Below are 16,576 nucleotides of genomic sequence, written 5' to 3'. Positions count from 1 at the left end.
TCAAGACCCGCAGGACACTCTCAGAGTCCTTTGAACCACTTCAGTGCTTTAATAAAACCGGTTCTTCCAGCCTGTTAGCTGCCAAAGATTAGGCCTGAGAATCTCAATTACTCAAGTATCCAGCTTGGGGCCAGGGACCCAGGAGAGACAAGAGGCAAATGGAACAGAAAACAGAGTCGGGACCTCTATCTCCATTCATAGTGTAAAGCTGTTACCATGGCTCCAGAACCTCCTGCCTTTTGTGTCATAGTGTGCGATGGTCATATTTGAGGGAGAGTATCCTTGTTCATGTTCAGAAACCCAGAAGACTTCGAGGTCCTACCTACAGTGTGGATTGCAAAATGCTAGAAACGACAGGAAAGTTCCAGACACTGGAACTGGGAGGGGTTTCAAAAGTGCGCACAAACTTTTTTTTAAATTATATTTGAAAAAAAATCTTATTTTGTAGCCCAGACTGGCCTTGAACTTGCGCAGAAACCACTTGCACCATCACAGGTGCAGACGGATGAGCTTAAGGAGTGGTTTTGAAGTTTATTTGACCAGCATTGAGAAGCTGCGAGGTGGTGGTGGGATGGATGGTGGGACTTTCCTTCTGATTGGCTGTAGAATGGGTAGGCGGGACTTATGAAAAATGCAAGGCTCCCATTGGCTCTGCCCTGTGCCAGCCGGTGTCTTTTATTCTCTGGGATCAGCACCCAGAGCCCAGGCTAATCGGTGGGACGCACCTCCGCGATGCATCGGCTGCAGGTAGTGCTGGGCCACCTGGCCGGCCGGTCCGAGTCGAGCTCCGCGCTGCAAGCCGCGCCCTGCTCTGCGGGCTTCCCGCAGGCCTCGGCCTCCGACGTGGTGGTGGTGCACGGACGGCGCACCCCCATCGGCCGCGCCGGCCGCGGCGGCTTCAAGGTGAGGCCCCTCGGGCGGGCGAGGGGAGCAGAAGGCGGCCATAGTGGGTGGGATCCTGCCCTCGGGGGTCCGGTGAGCGCAGAGACGCCGGGTGGGAATGAAGGAGCTGGGCTCACCGCTGTTGCGCCTCGCCCTGCAGGACACCACCCCCGACGAGCTTCTGTCGGCCGTGTTGACCGCGGTTCTCCAGGATGTGAAGCTAAAGCCTGAGTGTCTGGGAGACATCTCCGTGGGTGAGCTCCCCTGAGGGTCCTGCACCGGCTCTTCCCCGCCCTCCTCCTTCCCGGGATCCGTCTCTCACCTCACAGAGCAAGCAGAGTTACTGAAGGGCAGGAGTCTGGACCTCTGAGGTCTGAACCAGGCTGCCCCCGATGGCCAGTCTCAAGCCTAGAACCTTGGGCGCCCCCTCGTGGCACATCTGCCAACTGAGAGGCGCTGGAAAGCGGGAACCTCTCTCGAAAGGCTGTGTGATTCTTGGAGAGATCTGGACTGTCTCCTGTCTGGGGCATGTTTTACTTCAGGCCTCGGGACACCACCTGGCACTGAGTCAGGACTCTTCTGTCCACAGGCAATGTGCTTCAGCCCGGGGCCGGAGCCGCAATGGCACGCATCGCCCAGTTCCTGAGGTAATCTTTCTGGATCCGTCTTAGTTGTCCACCATGACTGCCGAAGGCCCTGGCACTGTGTGTGTCACGGTGGAAGATCAGGTTGAATGTAGAGACTGAGGCAACTGGAGTCCACTGACCTGACCTCTGCTCGATAACCTTTTCCCTACTTAGAGGGAGTGTGTTGCTGGGCCCATGGCCAAGGCGCCCGGGACTTGGGGAATGGGTCAGAGCTTCTCTGTGGCCTGACTTTTTTTTTTTTTTTTTTTTTTTTTGTTCTTTTTTTTCGGAGCTGGGGACCGAACCCAGGGCCTTGCGCTTCCTAGGCAAGCGCTCTACCACTGAGCTAAATCCCCAACCGCCCTGTGGCCTGACTTTTAAACAAAGCCAACTTATCACATACCCTTTAGCGTGTAAGTAATCACATGGCCATGGTGAGCCGTGTCTGCTTCCGTTCTTAGATGACCCCCTGGGCAGTCGGCTCATCCAGTCAGTAGCAGCTGGGGGATGGGGTGTCCCCCGACACAGGCCACCTGATATCCTTGGCCTCCCCTACTGGGGAAGCAGTGGTTCATTCACTCCCCTGTGGAGGTTGAAGACTCTCTTCCCTCGGTTCTTTCTGCTGTGTAGGTCAAAAGTCATAGCAAACTGGCCAGCGACAGATCAGGAACAGACAGACAAACAACAAACAGACAAACAGAACCTCTGGGAACTGACGAGGGTTAGACTTAGCCTAAGGTTCGGGGTCTCTCTGTCCCTCTCCAGATTCACTGTACTCTCACCTCCAACTGGCTTCCCCAAATTGTCTGTGTCGGGGCTGTCTGCCTCGATGCCTATTCTGTCCCCATGAAGGGCCCGCTCCTGTCTGCTCTCCCTGTCCTGGCTAAAACCTGCTCAGACATACTCTCGCCCTCGGTGCTTACCTTCCTCAAACTCAGGCTTCAGATGAGTGGCCCTGCCTCTGTCATGTGATCAGTCATGTGACGTGGCTTTCCCACGGGTCTCTCTCTGTATTGTGGTTGGGTATCCGATGAGGCACAGTACTGTCAGCTCCTCGGCCCCTCTCAGGTGGAACCTCAGGCTTGGAGGCTGTTGAGGAGAAACTTGAGGAATTCGGCAAAGGTGGTAACCAGAAATTAGGGAACTGAGGAGAGATTTCACAGCCTGGGGACCCGTCCTCCTTGGGGCCCCTTCAGAACCTGGCTTGGAGCAGGCAGTTCAAGGATTCTGTGGTTTACCTGCACACCAGAACTACCCCAGTTCCTGAGTGTTTATCCTCTGGGGTCCTTGGTATGTCAGTCAAGGGTCTGGGAGGCTCCTAGTGGTTAGCCATGTTGGCCAAGGCGTGTATGCCACCTCAGAAGGTAACTCCGATGATTTCAACAGCTGAACCCAGAGAGCCCCAGGGCAAGGGATTAAAGGGTGATCGTGGGGAGTGGGGAAACACACCACAGAGGACTGTACACACTGGACCAACTCTGTGTCTGCTAGAAGGGTCGAGGTGGGGGTGAATGGTTGCCCAGTGTCGGAATGCTACCGTCGTGTCTTAGGCTAGCGGCAGGCTCCCTTGTCCTCAGAGGAGCACAAGAAATGGCTGGTTTCCATCTCAGAGTCTTCAAGATAGAGGAAAGAGGTTGTCTGGGGCCCACGGCAGGCCTCCCTGGTCCCTCTTGAGAACTATGGGACAGATGAGAATGTGCTTGGGGGCTCTAGAGAGTAGCTACGGAGACAGATCTGCACAGTAGCTGCTTCTGCTCTTGTGGATCTGCTCCAGTGGGGGTTGCCTGTTGTCCTGAGCTATATGCACACTGCTGGGGCTCTTGTGGGGGCCCAGAAGTCTGGTGGGGCCTGCTTTCCATGAGAGAGGGTCATGTCCAGGGATGGCTGCACGTCCAGGGCTGACCGCCATCTCCCCTCTGTTTCAGTGGCATCCCAGAGACCGTGCCTCTGTCAGCAGTCAACAGACAGTGTTCATCGGGACTGCAGGCAGTGGCCAACATTGCTGGTAAGTGATGATTCCTGGGTGCCCATGAGTGGACCCTGACCTTGGTCCTTGACCCTCAGGACCCTAGGCAGGAAGAGTGGAGGGACACCCATTGCCATACCCCAAGCCTTTTTGGGTGCTCCCGGGTCTTCCGTGAGGCTCCGTTGAATGCACTCCCGAGAACAGGGAGGGAACGGGCTGTGCTGCTCCAGGGCGGGCCCGTTCCGGCCAAGGATAATTATGGAGTGCTTTCGTTGCAGGTGGCATCAGAAATGGGTCTTACGACATTGGCATGGCCTGTGGGTAAGATGGCCTTCCCGCCGGGCCTTATTAACCAATGCAATAATCAAACTAAAATTTTTCTCTCCTTGACTGTGATTCTCCTTGCCCACTGTGACAGCTGGCTGGGCTGGGCTCCCAGGGATGCAGCCCAGGTTGTGGCTCTGAGTATCGTGACCTCTTTTGTTCTCACAACTTTGCTTGTCACATTGGGGATCTGCAGCCCTTGCTCTTCTGCTGCACTGACTGACTTCCCTCGTTCCTGAGAGAAGCAGTGGGGTGATTCCTTCAAGTGCGGACATTGCCTCACTACGCAAACGTCCCTAGGCTGTAAACTCATCTGCCATCCTAGTACCAAGGGAGAAGTTCCAGATCACTGTGTTCTCAGGGATGTAGGGATCTGATTACTGTCCCCTCTGCTGAGAGATGCCCCCTTTGTTTCTGCCTCTGGCTCAAAAGGGCATGATCGTGTTATGATTGATAGTGTCTCCAGGAAAGAATAGAACGCTGGGGCCATCTCCTGTTGCAGCTTGGGAGATCCGTGGAAGGTGGCCTCGGCAGGCCTTGGAGCTGGCCGATCCGGGTTCTGTAGGACAGTCTTTGAGAGGAGACACCGCTGGCCTATGGTCAAGTCCTAGTTGTCTGCACTGGGTGGTCCTGACCTGTGTGTCAGCAGGAGGAGACCGTGGTGGGCAAGGGTCACAGCCAGCCTGCCCCTCATTGTTCTTCATGTTTGTCCTAATAAGGACAGCACACGAGGCTTAAGTGGAAAGCTGGGGTTCTGTGAGGTTCTCAGGGGATTGATCCTAGTCCCAAGCAGGTTGCAGACCCTGATGTTGGAGACATAGCAGCTATCCCTGGTGGAGGATGTGTGTATCACAACCCCGCCATGCCCTAATTTTAAGATGTGCAGCTTGCCCAGGATTGAACTATGGGACCAGGTGGAGTTCATGCTGGTGACAGTGACCGCTTCGTCCCTTGCCATGTCTTCATATCCTTGTCTTCAGAAAGACACACCCACCTCAGCTCTGTGGATGTTGTAGCACGATTAAGCAGAGTCACAGCCACAGCTGACTCTGTGGGGCATGTGTCTTTCGGTCGCACCGTTTGACGGGTTTTCATGCATAAGCAGAACTCAAGCACCTGGCTAGGTCTGTGTCCCAGTGGAAGCAGGGGTTCAAGGCCCACCTGAGCTACAGAGTAAATCTCGGGCTGAGGCAGTCTAGCAAGATCCTGTCTCAAAATGAAAAAAAAATTTTTTTTAAGACCAAGATACAGTTTAGCTCACCAGTCACATTCAAGGGTCTGTGGTTAATACTCGTTCCTTCCGAAGGAACAGAAAGTTCACGTTAATGTGAAGTAGGGAGGGAACTTAGCGGAGAACCCTCTGGTCCTCGTGTGGCCTCATGGCCATCTCCCCAGCAATGCCTGACTCCTTCCGCCTGGCCAGCCGGCCTTTCCCTCAGCTTTCCTACACACTTGTGGATCTGCACCAGCGAGGTCTGCACAGCGAGGCCATTCTTTGCCATAAGATTAGCGCTCACCATTTTCCTCCCTCTGACTGGGGACACCGAGGGCTGAATCAGGCTGATTTGATTTGTACTGCATTGGAGGGGTGGCTGGAAGGCCATCCCTGTGAACCCTCCCCCCCTCCCTTGGCTCAGTAAAACCATGCAGCAGCCAGACCCCAGAGCTGGGGCTGTGTCTGGTGCAGTGCTGTCTTGGGCTGCGGGGGAGAAGTGGCTCAGGTGCCCTTCAGTGCCTGTTTGATGGCTAGGTAGCAGCTGCTTTCCTGAAGGGCTCCCTGTTCCTGGGGCTTCCCGCCAGAGCTGGAGCTCACTCTTTCTCCTCAGGGTGGAGTCCATGACCCTGTCTGAGAGAGGCAACCCTGGGAATATTTCCTCCCGTCTTCTGGAGAACGAGAAGGCCAGAGACTGCCTGATTCCTATGGGGTGAGTGTCTACAGGAATCTCTCAATCTCTCTCTCTCTCTCTCTCTCTCTCTCTCTCTCTCTCTCTCTCTCTCTCTCTCTGTGTGTGTGTGTGTGTGTGTGTGTGTCCAACTCCACTACTCTGTCCTCAGCTGGAGACCAGGGAATTTTCTCCTCAGTGCCAAGCCTTGGCCCACCCCCTCCCCCGTTCTCCATTCTTGCACTCAGCAGGAACTAGGTAGGGGATTGACACTTCCCTTGACTTTCTTGATGCACTGGAGTCTTCTCTGAACCCCTGAGTATCCAAACATATCCCTAGTTGCGTGTCCCCCAATCCCCCCGCCGCCGACCTGAAGTGCCTAGTCACAAGGATGGTGGTAGATGTCCCCCAAAACCCTATTTGGAAACCTGGAGCACTGAGAAGGTTGTGGGGAGCACTGAAGGTCTGAACATGTTTGGGGATGAGTGGGAGCACTGAGAAGTAGCATGCAGTGTGAGAAGTCTGTTCCATCTCTCCAGTGCTGTATAATTCTGCAGCCGTGTCTCTGAGCTCTCCTCAGTGTGTGTCCAAGGGTAAGGCATTCTGGGAGGCTCACATAGGAGAACCATAGGCTGGCCTGGCTTTCTCCACATCCTGTGTGTTTCCAAGAGCAGCCTAGAAGCCGCAGGAGAAACTGGGGCCAGGTAGTGTCCCCAGCATCCTCATGCCCTTGTCTTATGGGCAGAGACGACTCACCCGGGGGGAACAGTTCCTTCTGTAGGCCCCACGTTCAGGCTGCTCTTCACTCTTTGAGGTGTGAGTCTTTGAGCATCCGTGGACATGGGCGCTCAGTATTTAAGATGAGCCAGGAGTCCCTGGGGCGTGGACTGAAGCTCTGTCTCTGATGTGGACGCCCAGAGGTGCAAGTCTAGTCCTTCATCGTGTCCCTGGCCCTCAGGCCAGCAGACCCATGGCCTCTGCTTTCCTGTGTGTGCACTAGGATAACCTCGGAGAATGTGGCTGAGCGGTTTGGCATCTCACGGCAGAAGCAGGATGCCTTCGCGCTGGCCTCTCAGCAGAAGTGAGTGCAGAGGGATGGGCTGAGGGTGGGGCAGAGATGGCCTGAGCTGGGGCTCTCACTGTGGTACTAAGGTGTTGGTTAGCCCCATGACTTTAGCTGGGAGGTGGAATGGTTCAGCAGGAGTGTGGGGTGGGTCTTCCCAGTTCTTAACTATTCACTGGGGTCGGTCTCTCTAGAGACCTCCTCCTCCTCTACCCTGCTTCTTAGGACAGAAGGACCCAGTTCTGAACAGACATGGTGGTCACTGGTGATCCTTAGGCCTGGAGTGTGGGGATCAGTGGTGCTAAGACCGGATCCTCCTACCACAAGATGAAGACCTGGGTTTGCAGCGGTGGCCTGAGGCCATCATTCCAGAAAACCAGAGCCTTAGGCCCGTGGGAAACAGAAGGGCAGGTTGGCCACTCAAATCATGGATTGAGAACAGAGGGAGGATGGAGTGTAAGCCAGGTGGCCTCACCTTTTAGAGTTGGCCAGCAGTGTGCGTTCCCTGGAAGCCGTGCGTTCCTGCCCACAGGCATGACTCTACCCACTTGTTCTGTTCACCCTGACAACAGCGTGGGAATCAGGAAATAAATCCAGGAGGTGCACCTCGCTTTTAAATTTAAGAGGGGAAGCAGGTGAAGTTTCGCTTTTAGCAGTCAAACATGGGCCTTGAAGAATCCGGCACAGACATTCCCAGGGGTGCAGCCTCGTTGTGGAAGAGACCTCTGAGCAGGCTAAGCAGCTAGCGGATTAAGAATCAGGAGACAGAATAGCAGCTCTGAACTCCCTGCTCTTGGCTGGGGATGAGTACTGCCAAACCGGGAAAATCAGGAGCTGCTGCTGAGTCTGGGAGAGCTTCGGGTGCGCCTTTCCCTCCCTGGGGAATCTTAGCTGTCACTCAGAGCTCCATCAGGGCCACAAAGGGCTGTGGTTGCATTGCCTTTCTGAGTTAGCCAAGCCCAGGGACTGGGAGGAAAGACTACAAAGGGGCCCGACTCTCGCTGTCCATGGTGCTGGCAGGGCAGCAAGCGCCCAGAGCAAAGGCTGCTTCCGTGCTGAGATCGTACCTGTGACAACCACTGTCCTCGATGACAAGGGTGACAGGAAAACCATCACCGTGTCTCAGGATGAGGGTGTCCGCCCCAGCACCACCATGGAGGGCCTGGCCAAGCTGAAGCCTGCCTTCAAGGATGGAGGCTCTACCACGGCTGGTGAGCGTGGGCCAGGATTAGGGCCGATCTCGGTGGCTTGTTCTACTCTGAGACCTGGAGCTGACCAGGCCGCCTGGGAAGGTGATGGTGGGGGGCTGGCTCTCCTCAGGCCCTGCCTGACGTCTCCTCGTCCCACCCTTCCTCCCCAGGAAACTCCAGTCAGGTGAGTGATGGAGCAGCCGCCGTCCTGCTGGCCCGGAGGTCCAAGGCTGAAGAACTGGGCCTCCCCATCCTTGGCGTCCTGAGGTCCTATGCAGTGGTCGGGGTCCCTCCTGACATCATGGGCATCGGACCTGCCTATGCCATCCCTGCGGCCTTGCAGAAAGCAGGTGAGGTGGCTCCTTCTCACCCTGTGCTTGGATCCTTCATTACCTGGATCTGGGACTGGGGAGTGCTGGGTTTGACCTTCTGGGTGCTGTGGATGGAGCGGGCTAGCACCCTACACCCAAGACCTTCCTGGCACTACAGCTGGCTGGGTCTCACTCTCTTGTCCCTAGAAGACAAACATCAGACTCCTGGGATCTAGGCTTGGGATAGAGTCCTGGGGGAGTCCAAAGTCCTGCCCAGTGATTGTTGTCAATTCTGGCCTATGCCTCACCCACAGGGCTGACTGTGAATGACATAGACATCTTTGAGATCAATGAGGCCTTTGCAAGTCAGGTGAGCCTGGGTGTTGTGGTGGGATTGACTGGGCCAGCAGTTCAGAGCAGATGGAGACTTCAGCTCCTGCGCTTGCTCCTCCCAGGCCCTCTACTGTGTGGAGAAGCTGGGAATTCCTGCAGAAAAGGTGAACCCCCTGGGGGGTGCAATAGCCCTGGGCCACCCCCTGGGCTGCACCGGAGCAAGGCAGGTGGTCACGCTGCTCAATGAGCTGAAGCGCCGAGGCAGACGGTAAGGCTGCTCCTCGTGGGGTGCTGTGGGGGTTATTAGAGCTGGGGTGTCCGATAGCTGGGGCGTGGGGAGGTGAGCACACACACAGGGGTTCTGAACTGGGAATGGAGGGGCGAGACCTGTCTTCCAGAAGCCTTGCTTCAAAAACAGCATGACTGTGCCTGCCACCTGGGTGTGTGTCTGTCCGGGGCTCGGTTCCCACAGATCTGCTGTGCTGGCTTGGACTCTGCCCATGAACCCTTGTGGCTGCAGCCTTGGCTGGTGGGAGCATGGGTTGGGGTTTGGCTACTCGAGCCAACACTGGTTCTTTTTCCCCAGGGCTTATGGCGTGGTGTCCATGTGCATCGGGACTGGGATGGGAGCCGCTGCTGTCTTTGAATACCCTGGGAACTGAGGCCCTGACTGCAGGCACTACCCAGAGAGTCCTATAGTAGTGTCTGGAGAGGGATGGTACAGAAGCCATCTTCGTGGGACACTCAGCAGTGGAGGGATTTGTCACAGCACTTTAATTTAGAAAATGTAATCGCAATACGGGCACAAGGGCATCCAATCCACTCCTCTCAGTTGAACCAAAGACAGCGCACGTCACACGTGACCACAGGACAACATGTTTCTGAGGGACAGTGGCCTCATGAATAGTGGGCATGAGGGGCATAGTAAATGTATGTTATCTCATCTTGCTTGCGGTCATTTCCCCCAGGGCCGGGCTCTTGCTTTGTTGGAATCCGTGGGCCGTCTTTGTAGTGAATGCCACAGCCACTCTGCTGGTGGTGGCCTGTGCTTCTTAGACCTGAGACCTGTCATGCGGGGCCTGGCTCACACCACACCCTGGGAGGGGATCCCTCATCCTAGGAGGGCCTCGCCTCTGTCCCAGTTCGGCAGCCCTGCCCCTCCACCCTGAGCCAGATTGATGTCCTCAGCTGGGGCTGGGGCTGAGGGCTACAGAGCCTCAGAACTGGTGGAATTTTACGTATCTCTCGTCGTAAGAGCCTTGGCCCCGCAGCCTCAGGACACAGGGCTTCTCGCTCAGCACGCCTTCCACCACCAGTGTGGACTCATACAGGACGCTGCTCCTGAGGAAGGGGTAGGTGAGCTTAGGCAGCGCCAGGCGGTGCTCAGGCCCCGTGGGCAGTGCCCCCCCCCCGAGGCAGGAAGCAGCTCTTACTTAGGGTTGAAGAACACCAGAAGCGGGGTGGAGGTAGGGGGTGCGTTGGTGACTCGGGCATTCAGCAGTCCACTGCCTGGAGAGACCCCAAACGCATGATCCTCCCTGGCGGGTTCCTCCTGTCCTACACCAGGAAGGAAGGGTCAGATGAGCCTCTCAGGTGCACCTCTGGTCCTGCCAGCAACCCAGGGCAGGGCAAGCAGGAACTCTAGAAGTGTCAGGTGCTACCAGCCCTAGGGAGCCAGCGTTCCCGGACAGGACTAGACAGTCCCTCCTAGGGTCTTGTGGCATGTGGGAGGTCCCGCTGGCGTGTGGGAGGGGCGTACGCACAGCTTACGCACAGCGTACCCATCAGCACTGTCCAGTAGCTCAGGCAGCTACTGAGGTTCATCAGGTAGATCTCCCGGGTGTACTGCTGGTTCACAAAACAGGTCCCGAAGTCCACCCAGCTGGTGGAGAGCTGCAATGCCGGCAGGGCCACAAAGGCTCGCAGGGGCACCTCCTGGGAGTCCAAGCCTGTGACTCAGTGAGTGGTGAGGTGACCTTGCCCGCTGCGGTGGCATTCTGAACTGGGGCCCTGGGACACAGGGGAACCCCACCTCCTCCAAGTACGGATGCCACTGAACAGAGCTGGGGCAGCAGGGGGGTTGACATTCCCACCAAAGCCAGAGGGACAGGTGGGATCCCGCGTGGTCAGAAGGACACCCTCAGCGTCTCCCCCATGGAGCTGCGTGCTCGGCTCCCAGTCAATAGGTCAGTTAGCCATCAGACCTCATTCCTTGTCTCCTTCCTCCAAGGGGGTCCAAGGCAAACCCCTCTACTTACTTGACCCTGAGTCAAGTGGTAGGAGGCCCCTCAGGAATCCATGAGTCACCTAGGTACCGACACGGGCAACTTCTCTTTGGCCCCGGCTGCCACCCCGGGTTCCTGGCTGGGCTGCTGCCCGGGTTTCTGGCTTCAGGGCTCCACTATTCTGTTGTATTCCTGGACTCCTGAAATCTCACGGTCTATCCTTCAGCTCCTTACCTGCATCCCCAGCCAGACACTCTGGCTCCCGCAGCTCCATACTGACCCATGTGTGACCTGGTCGGTGCGGCTCCTTCTGGCACTCAAAGCCCTACAGGAGCTGAGTAGTGTCCTCACCTTGGGTGCTCACCGTGGCTACCACTGAGGTCCTGCCCTAATTCTCTCCGTTTTCACTTGATTAAAGAGGAAGCAGGCTTCATCTGTCACCCCTTCTGGGGAGCACCCTGGATTTCCCTCTCCAGTCTCTCACCCTCGGGGCAGGGTGCCTGCCGTCTTCCTCCCGGGGTGTTGAGGAGGTGAGGGGCAGCCTAGAACATGCCTGAACAGTCTGGTTGGTGAAGCCCAGGAGTAGATTCTGTGTGAACACCATCTTTCTCTCCCCATCCTCACTCTCCTGAATGGCCACTCCAGGCAACATCTGGTCGTCTGAGAGCTTCTGGTAGGACAGCAGTTCCAGGGACAGTGAGAAGGACACATCCACCTGAGTAGGATGGGTCACTCTGAGTCACTCTAGGTTGCTGAAGGCAGGTGACCTGCTTCATCCAAAGCTCTCTCTCCATCCCTCCTACAGCCCTGCTGGTCCAACCAGGACCTAGCTTATGGGGCAGAGCCCAGAGCTGCTCAACTGCCCAGCTTGCAGCTCAGCAGCGCCCCCTTGTGGGGCGTTTGGTCCCCATTGCCTGCACAAGTACCTGGTCAGTAGAGGTCAGCCTTCCTTATCCCCAGGAGTCTACCACAGGGGACAGAGTAAGGAAGTTGCCTTCTTCACTGAGCATGACCTGGGCTGAGGTTGTGTGTACATGCCAATGGAAACCTGTTTTCATCCTGAGGACACGAGGGGCTCCTTAGGGTCTGAAACCAGACATCCGAGGCAGCTTTTCGCGGTGCCTCTGGCTGCCGTGGGAACATGAGCTGGGGTGCAACCGTGCATAGGAGACCTAAACAGAGTGGGCCTTGGGCTTCTGACCCTGAAGACAGCTCCATGGCAGCTCACCACAATCAGCTGAGGCATTGCTATACGACTTTCACACAGCAAGGAGGCCTGGAGGGAGTCTGGGAGCATGTGCTTGTGGAGTTCAGAGGTCACCCTTGGGGCTTGGTTGGTCATCGGGAGTTCAGGGGTCTGGCTGACAAGAGAGGCTGCTGTGTTAGGCCACTGCATTGAGAAGTACCAAATGGGACAGTTCATGGTGGCAGCGAATTCAGTTTTACAGGGTATGTTTAGGTCTAGAACTAAAACAGTTCATGCCAGGAGCCTGATGCCCACGTACCACCCGCCTGTGGCCACAGAGGGGTGGCGCAAGGCTGCTATGTGATATTAACTTCCTTTTCTGAGAGCATCATCTGGGGATCTTCCAGGGGAGCTCTAGTGGAAGAACCCTCCTTTTCCCTTAGCTCCTTTAGTGGGGAGCCCAGGCAGAGCGGTCAAGAGAGCTCTCTGCCATCTTGTGCATCTCTCGCTCTGGCTATACAACCTCCACAAGCAAGGCCCGGGAACAACACACGCAGGCCCTCACTGCACAAGGTGAAAGGCGCATCTGCAAGGGCATGGCTACTCAGTGAGACCCTAGAGAAGGTGGACGAGATGACCCAAGGTGTGCAGAGTAAGGCAGGCACTCAGCTGCAACTCCAAACCCCATCAACAGAAGGGGTGAGGAGCTGCAAGGCGAAGAGGAAGAGGCTTTGGAAGGCACAGGGGAGGTGTGAGAGGGAGGGTCTGCAGTGGTGCTGTCCACCCTGAACGAGACCGTGCTTCCCCAGGGAGCCGCTATTCAAAGGGTTGTGCATGGCCTGTTTCTGCAAAGCCTGGGTCCCATCCCTATTCCGTGCACCTCAAACCAAAAGGAAGCAGACATTCCTGGCTGCTGCCAAGGCCCTGGTGTCCCCAGGACAACACTACCTTTAAAACTCCAGGCTCGTATGTACTCTATGCTCTGAGGGATTTACGTAAGTCCATGGCAATCTAACCGTGGGTGGCCATGGCATTAAACTTTGAGCCAAAGGGAACATGAGAAGGGAGGGAACGTGGTGCCAGGTGGAGGTGCGTGGTAGTGTGCACTGACCGTCAGTGGTGGGGACGTGGGGACACGCACTGGAGAGTCAGAATGTGTCTGTGGGACATGGGTGCCTGTGTAGAACCTGGTATGTTGAAAGGGACGTGTCTGAGGGCACGCACCTGTGACTGTCTGTCTGTACCTCGAGCCCAGGCGCAAACAGGATGTGTCTGTGTGCTGCCTGCAGAGGTGGGGGAGGAGAGAGGCGCTCCACCCCTGCACTGACCAGCATGTTCTCCTGCGGGTGGATTTCCAGCTGCTGGGCCGTGGAGGCCATCTCCTCCTCACACTGATGAGAGGCTCTGTTGTCCCAGTCGGCCCCACCTTGAGAAACCAAGAAGGGCCTGGAGACCTGGGCCCGGAAGTAGTACAGGATTTCCGTGGTATTGGTCAGCTTCAGATGGCGGACGGTGAGCCATTCACTCAGCACCTGGAGGCCACAGAGGTGGCGGGACTGGGGGGGTGTGTGTGGCACAGCATACCACACAGCACGTCTCTCCCTACTCCTGAGGCCTGTGACACTGGGAAAGGGACTCAAGACTTGAAAAGCCTGTATCCCAGGAGGTCCATGTCCTTTGGTTCAGGCTGACACAGGCATACTCACCCCACAGCAGGGATTCTGGGGGATGAGGTCGCTGGCCTGGCACCAGAATTCCAAGTAGCCACTGTTGTCCAGCTCTGCATGCAGCCTGCCCAATGACAGGCACTGATCAGGCCGCCAGGATCTGGGCCCGACAGCGACCCTTCCCTGTGCCTGTCACTTCCGCCTCCTTCTGTTCCTGTCCTTTGAGGGGTGGGGGGAGGGGATAAGGTTCCTCTCTCAGAGAGGACAGGGACAGGGGAGGGAGTGGGCTTACTGTGCATGTCTCACGTGGCCATTCAGGTCCAGTCTCAGGGGGCCCACGGCAAATCCCTGAAGGCGTTGCATTCGACCTGGAATCTGTCTGTCTGTCTGCAGAGCCCAATCCACCAAGATCACTGCTGGTCCCTGGGCTGAGCCGGCCATGGGGCTCCCAGGGGAGAGGAGGTAGCCACTGTCCCCTCGGCCCAGGTGGGGAAATCTCACCTCCTTATCCAAGCTCATGAAGCCCAGGGCATAGCCAGTATAGCCCACCTTGTGCATAACACCTGGGGCAAGCACCGTGGGCGTGAAGGAGATGTGGATGGTCCTGTAGTCCCCAGCCGGGATGACCTGGCCGGAACACAGTAGGCTTACATTCACAGGCAGGCCAGGGCAGCTCCACGAGAGAGCTCCGACCCCTGTGTACTCACCACCTGCTTGGGGCTGATTTGATATATGTGGCTGGAAGGCACACCATCGTGCCCCTGCAGGATGACAGAGATGATCTGCTCTTCGACCCTGGTGCCACCACTGCGGCTGCCCTGTTGCCAAAGAGACCCTGCGGCTCGTGTGGGCCCAGCATGGCTGGGCCACACCTTACCATGCCCTGTACTCCTGCTCACCAACGAGGGGACAGTGTGGCTAGACACTGACACATTGGAGGGACATGGGGATCCCGGTAAGCTGGCCTCAGAGGTCTCGGGATACACGATCTCATTCCCATCTTGATCCCGCAGTGGGAAGGGTGGCCCATAAAACACAAGCAGTTCCAGCAGCTGGTCCTCCTTCTCTTCTGGGATATAGGTCTCCCAGTCTAGGCGGATGTCTGGGGCGGTCACGGAGGAGAAAGAGGGTGGGTGGGCTCCTGGTCTTCACCTCCCTATTCTCCCATACTCATGGAGGAGGGAGGGGACTTTGCTATTTTTATGGTCCTACAGTGTTAGAAAGAAGTTCTTGGGGATGGGAAGATGGCTCAGGTGGTCAAGTGCTTGCTGTGTGTGCTGGCTAGGTTTTGTCATCCTGTCCCAAACTAGAGTTGCTTGAGAGGATGGGACCTCAGTTGAGAAGTTACCTCCATCGGCCTGGCCTGTGGGCATGCCTACAGAACATTCTTGATTAATGCCTGGGTTGTGTAAGAACGCAAGCTGGCAGACACCCTTCTCCAGAGCCTCTGCTTCAGTTCCTGCCTTCCCCTGAAGATGCACTGTCAGCCAGGCAAACCCTTTCCTCCCCAGGTTGACTCTTCTTTCCATGGTGCTTTGGCATGGCAACAGAAAGTAAACTAGGACACCGTAAACACACGAGGGTTCCCGTTTGAACCGCAGCACCACGTGGTAAGCTACATGTGGCGGCACGCACTTGCAGTCCCAGCTGTGAGGAGGCAGAGACAGGCTGGCCCGGGGGCTTGCTGACCTGCAGGTTTGCCTATCTGGTGACTCCTGGGACAGCGACAGACCCCGTTTCAGCAAGCAGGGTGGATGGCACCTGAGGGGCAACACCTCAGGCTGCCTTCTAGTTCTACCCACATGCACACACTCATGGGAGCATGCCTGAACACACATGCACATGTATATATGACATGCGTGTGCACTTACAGTGAGACAAGCAGTTCTTCACAGGCTTATGCCCTCCTGGTCACACAACCAGTCTTCATGTCCAAATCCCTGCACCTAGGACCTCCTTGCTTCCTACAGCTTCCTGTCCCTTTGGTTTGTCTCTGACAGGGTTGGCCCTCCAAGTCTCAGGGTTCCCATCTTCTCCACACTTATCCACCAGCCCAGGTCTGTTTTCTTCTCCTCCCCAGTCAAACTAAGCTGTGTGAGCCTCTTCCCAGCAATTTTCTACCTCCTTTATACCCTGACCCTTGGGGGTGGAGTGATGGCTCAGCAGTGAAAAGCACTGAGTGCTCTTCCAGAGGTCCTGAGTTCAATTCCCAGCAACCACATGGTGGCTCACAACCATCTGTAATGGGATCCGCTGCCCTCTTCTGGTGTGTCTGAAGACAGCGACAGTGTACTCATGTACCCTGATCCTTCCAGTCACGAGGCAAAGCCCAACTCTGGGTGAAGCAAAACTGCATGATCCCTCTTGATAGCACTGGGTAAGTCCTCTGAGCTGTGCTATGACAGACTGCTCCCCATTGCTCCCCAGACCTGGGCTGCCACACTGCCTGCTTTCTTGTGCACAGCTAAGCCACACGACACCTGCTCTCCTCTGTGTGGTGCATCCTTTCTATCGGCCATGATTCGTCTGACAGAAGTCTGGTCCAGTGTCACGCTTGTCTGGAATCCTCCCATCTGCTTCCACCAGACACAGTGCCCTCTCTGTCCTCTGCCTGCCCGTGCACCCCACCTACATGCTTCCTAGCAGCTCTAAAAGCTGGTTCAGACTTGCATAACCATGCACCATGCACAAGAAAGTTTCCCTCAGTCACATCGCTTCCTCAGCTGGTGCTGTGTCCTCTGAAAAAGCAGGACGCCAGGACTAATTATCCAGTCCCCCCTCTGCTCCCCAGGTCTCAATCGGCATGGCCTTTCTGGAGCTACAAAGTCAGGGGTGAGTCCTGGCTTGGGACTGCCTCAGGATACCCCCAGAACTCATGGCCTCTCCTGTCTATGTCTGGTGTCTGCTCCCTACCAGGGTC

At 56.4% G+C, this 16,576-nt stretch overlaps 2 protein-coding genes and 1 long non-coding RNA gene across 7 annotated transcripts in view; 1 reads left to right on the top strand and 2 right to left on the bottom strand.

Moving 5' to 3' along the window:
• Nucleotides 1-26: 26 nt before the first annotated feature.
• On the bottom strand, nucleotides 27-4,433 carry LOC148004381 (uncharacterized). Its single transcript, XR_015628112.1, has 3 exons — nucleotides 2,432-4,433; nucleotides 1,912-2,130; nucleotides 27-1,584 (listed from the first exon to the last, which is right to left on the bottom strand). It is a non-coding gene; the product is annotated as an uncharacterized LOC148004381 (long non-coding RNA).
• Acaa1b (acetyl-Coenzyme A acyltransferase 1B) lies at nucleotides 705-9,521 on the top strand. Of its 2 annotated transcripts, none has more exons than XR_015626917.1 (12): nucleotides 705-903; nucleotides 1,043-1,136; nucleotides 1,472-1,529; nucleotides 3,434-3,513; nucleotides 3,753-3,795; nucleotides 5,625-5,723; nucleotides 6,682-6,762; nucleotides 6,970-7,955; nucleotides 8,105-8,284; nucleotides 8,560-8,615; nucleotides 8,701-8,846; nucleotides 9,165-9,521. XR_015626917.1 is itself a non-coding variant. In NM_001040019.3 (12 exon segments), coding segments are annotated over 12 exon segments (1,275 nt in total). In that variant the 5' UTR covers nucleotides 708-732; the 3' UTR covers nucleotides 9,241-9,492.
• Nucleotides 9,334-16,576, bottom strand: part of Dlec1 (DLEC1 cilia and flagella associated protein) — a 46,878-nt gene continuing 39,635 nt past the window's right edge. For 3 of the 4 annotated variants that reach the window (XM_087563439.1, XM_087563440.1, NM_001419664.1), the window contains 10 exon segments: nucleotides 14,556-14,758; nucleotides 14,364-14,474; nucleotides 14,158-14,283; nucleotides 13,949-14,043; nucleotides 13,696-13,780; nucleotides 13,318-13,521; nucleotides 11,357-11,518; nucleotides 10,360-10,513; nucleotides 10,012-10,135; nucleotides 9,334-9,919 (listed from right to left, as the gene is read on the bottom strand). In XM_087563439.1, the coding sequence (XP_087419565.1) occupies nucleotides 9,796-9,919; nucleotides 10,012-10,135; nucleotides 10,360-10,513; nucleotides 11,357-11,518; nucleotides 13,318-13,521; nucleotides 13,696-13,780; nucleotides 13,949-14,043; nucleotides 14,158-14,283; nucleotides 14,364-14,474; nucleotides 14,556-14,758 (1,388 nt within the window). In that variant the 3' untranslated portion in view covers nucleotides 9,334-9,795. 4 annotated transcript variants of the gene reach the window in all.

This window comes from Rattus norvegicus, chromosome 8 (assembly GCF_021556685.1).
Source record: "Rattus norvegicus strain SHRSP/BbbUtx chromosome 8, alternate assembly SHRSP_T2T, whole genome shotgun sequence".
Taxonomy (NCBI): domain Eukaryota; kingdom Metazoa; phylum Chordata; class Mammalia; order Rodentia; family Muridae; genus Rattus; species Rattus norvegicus.
The sequence above is the reverse complement of the archived record's forward strand: the minus strand, read 5'-3'. Positions and strand labels throughout refer to the sequence as shown.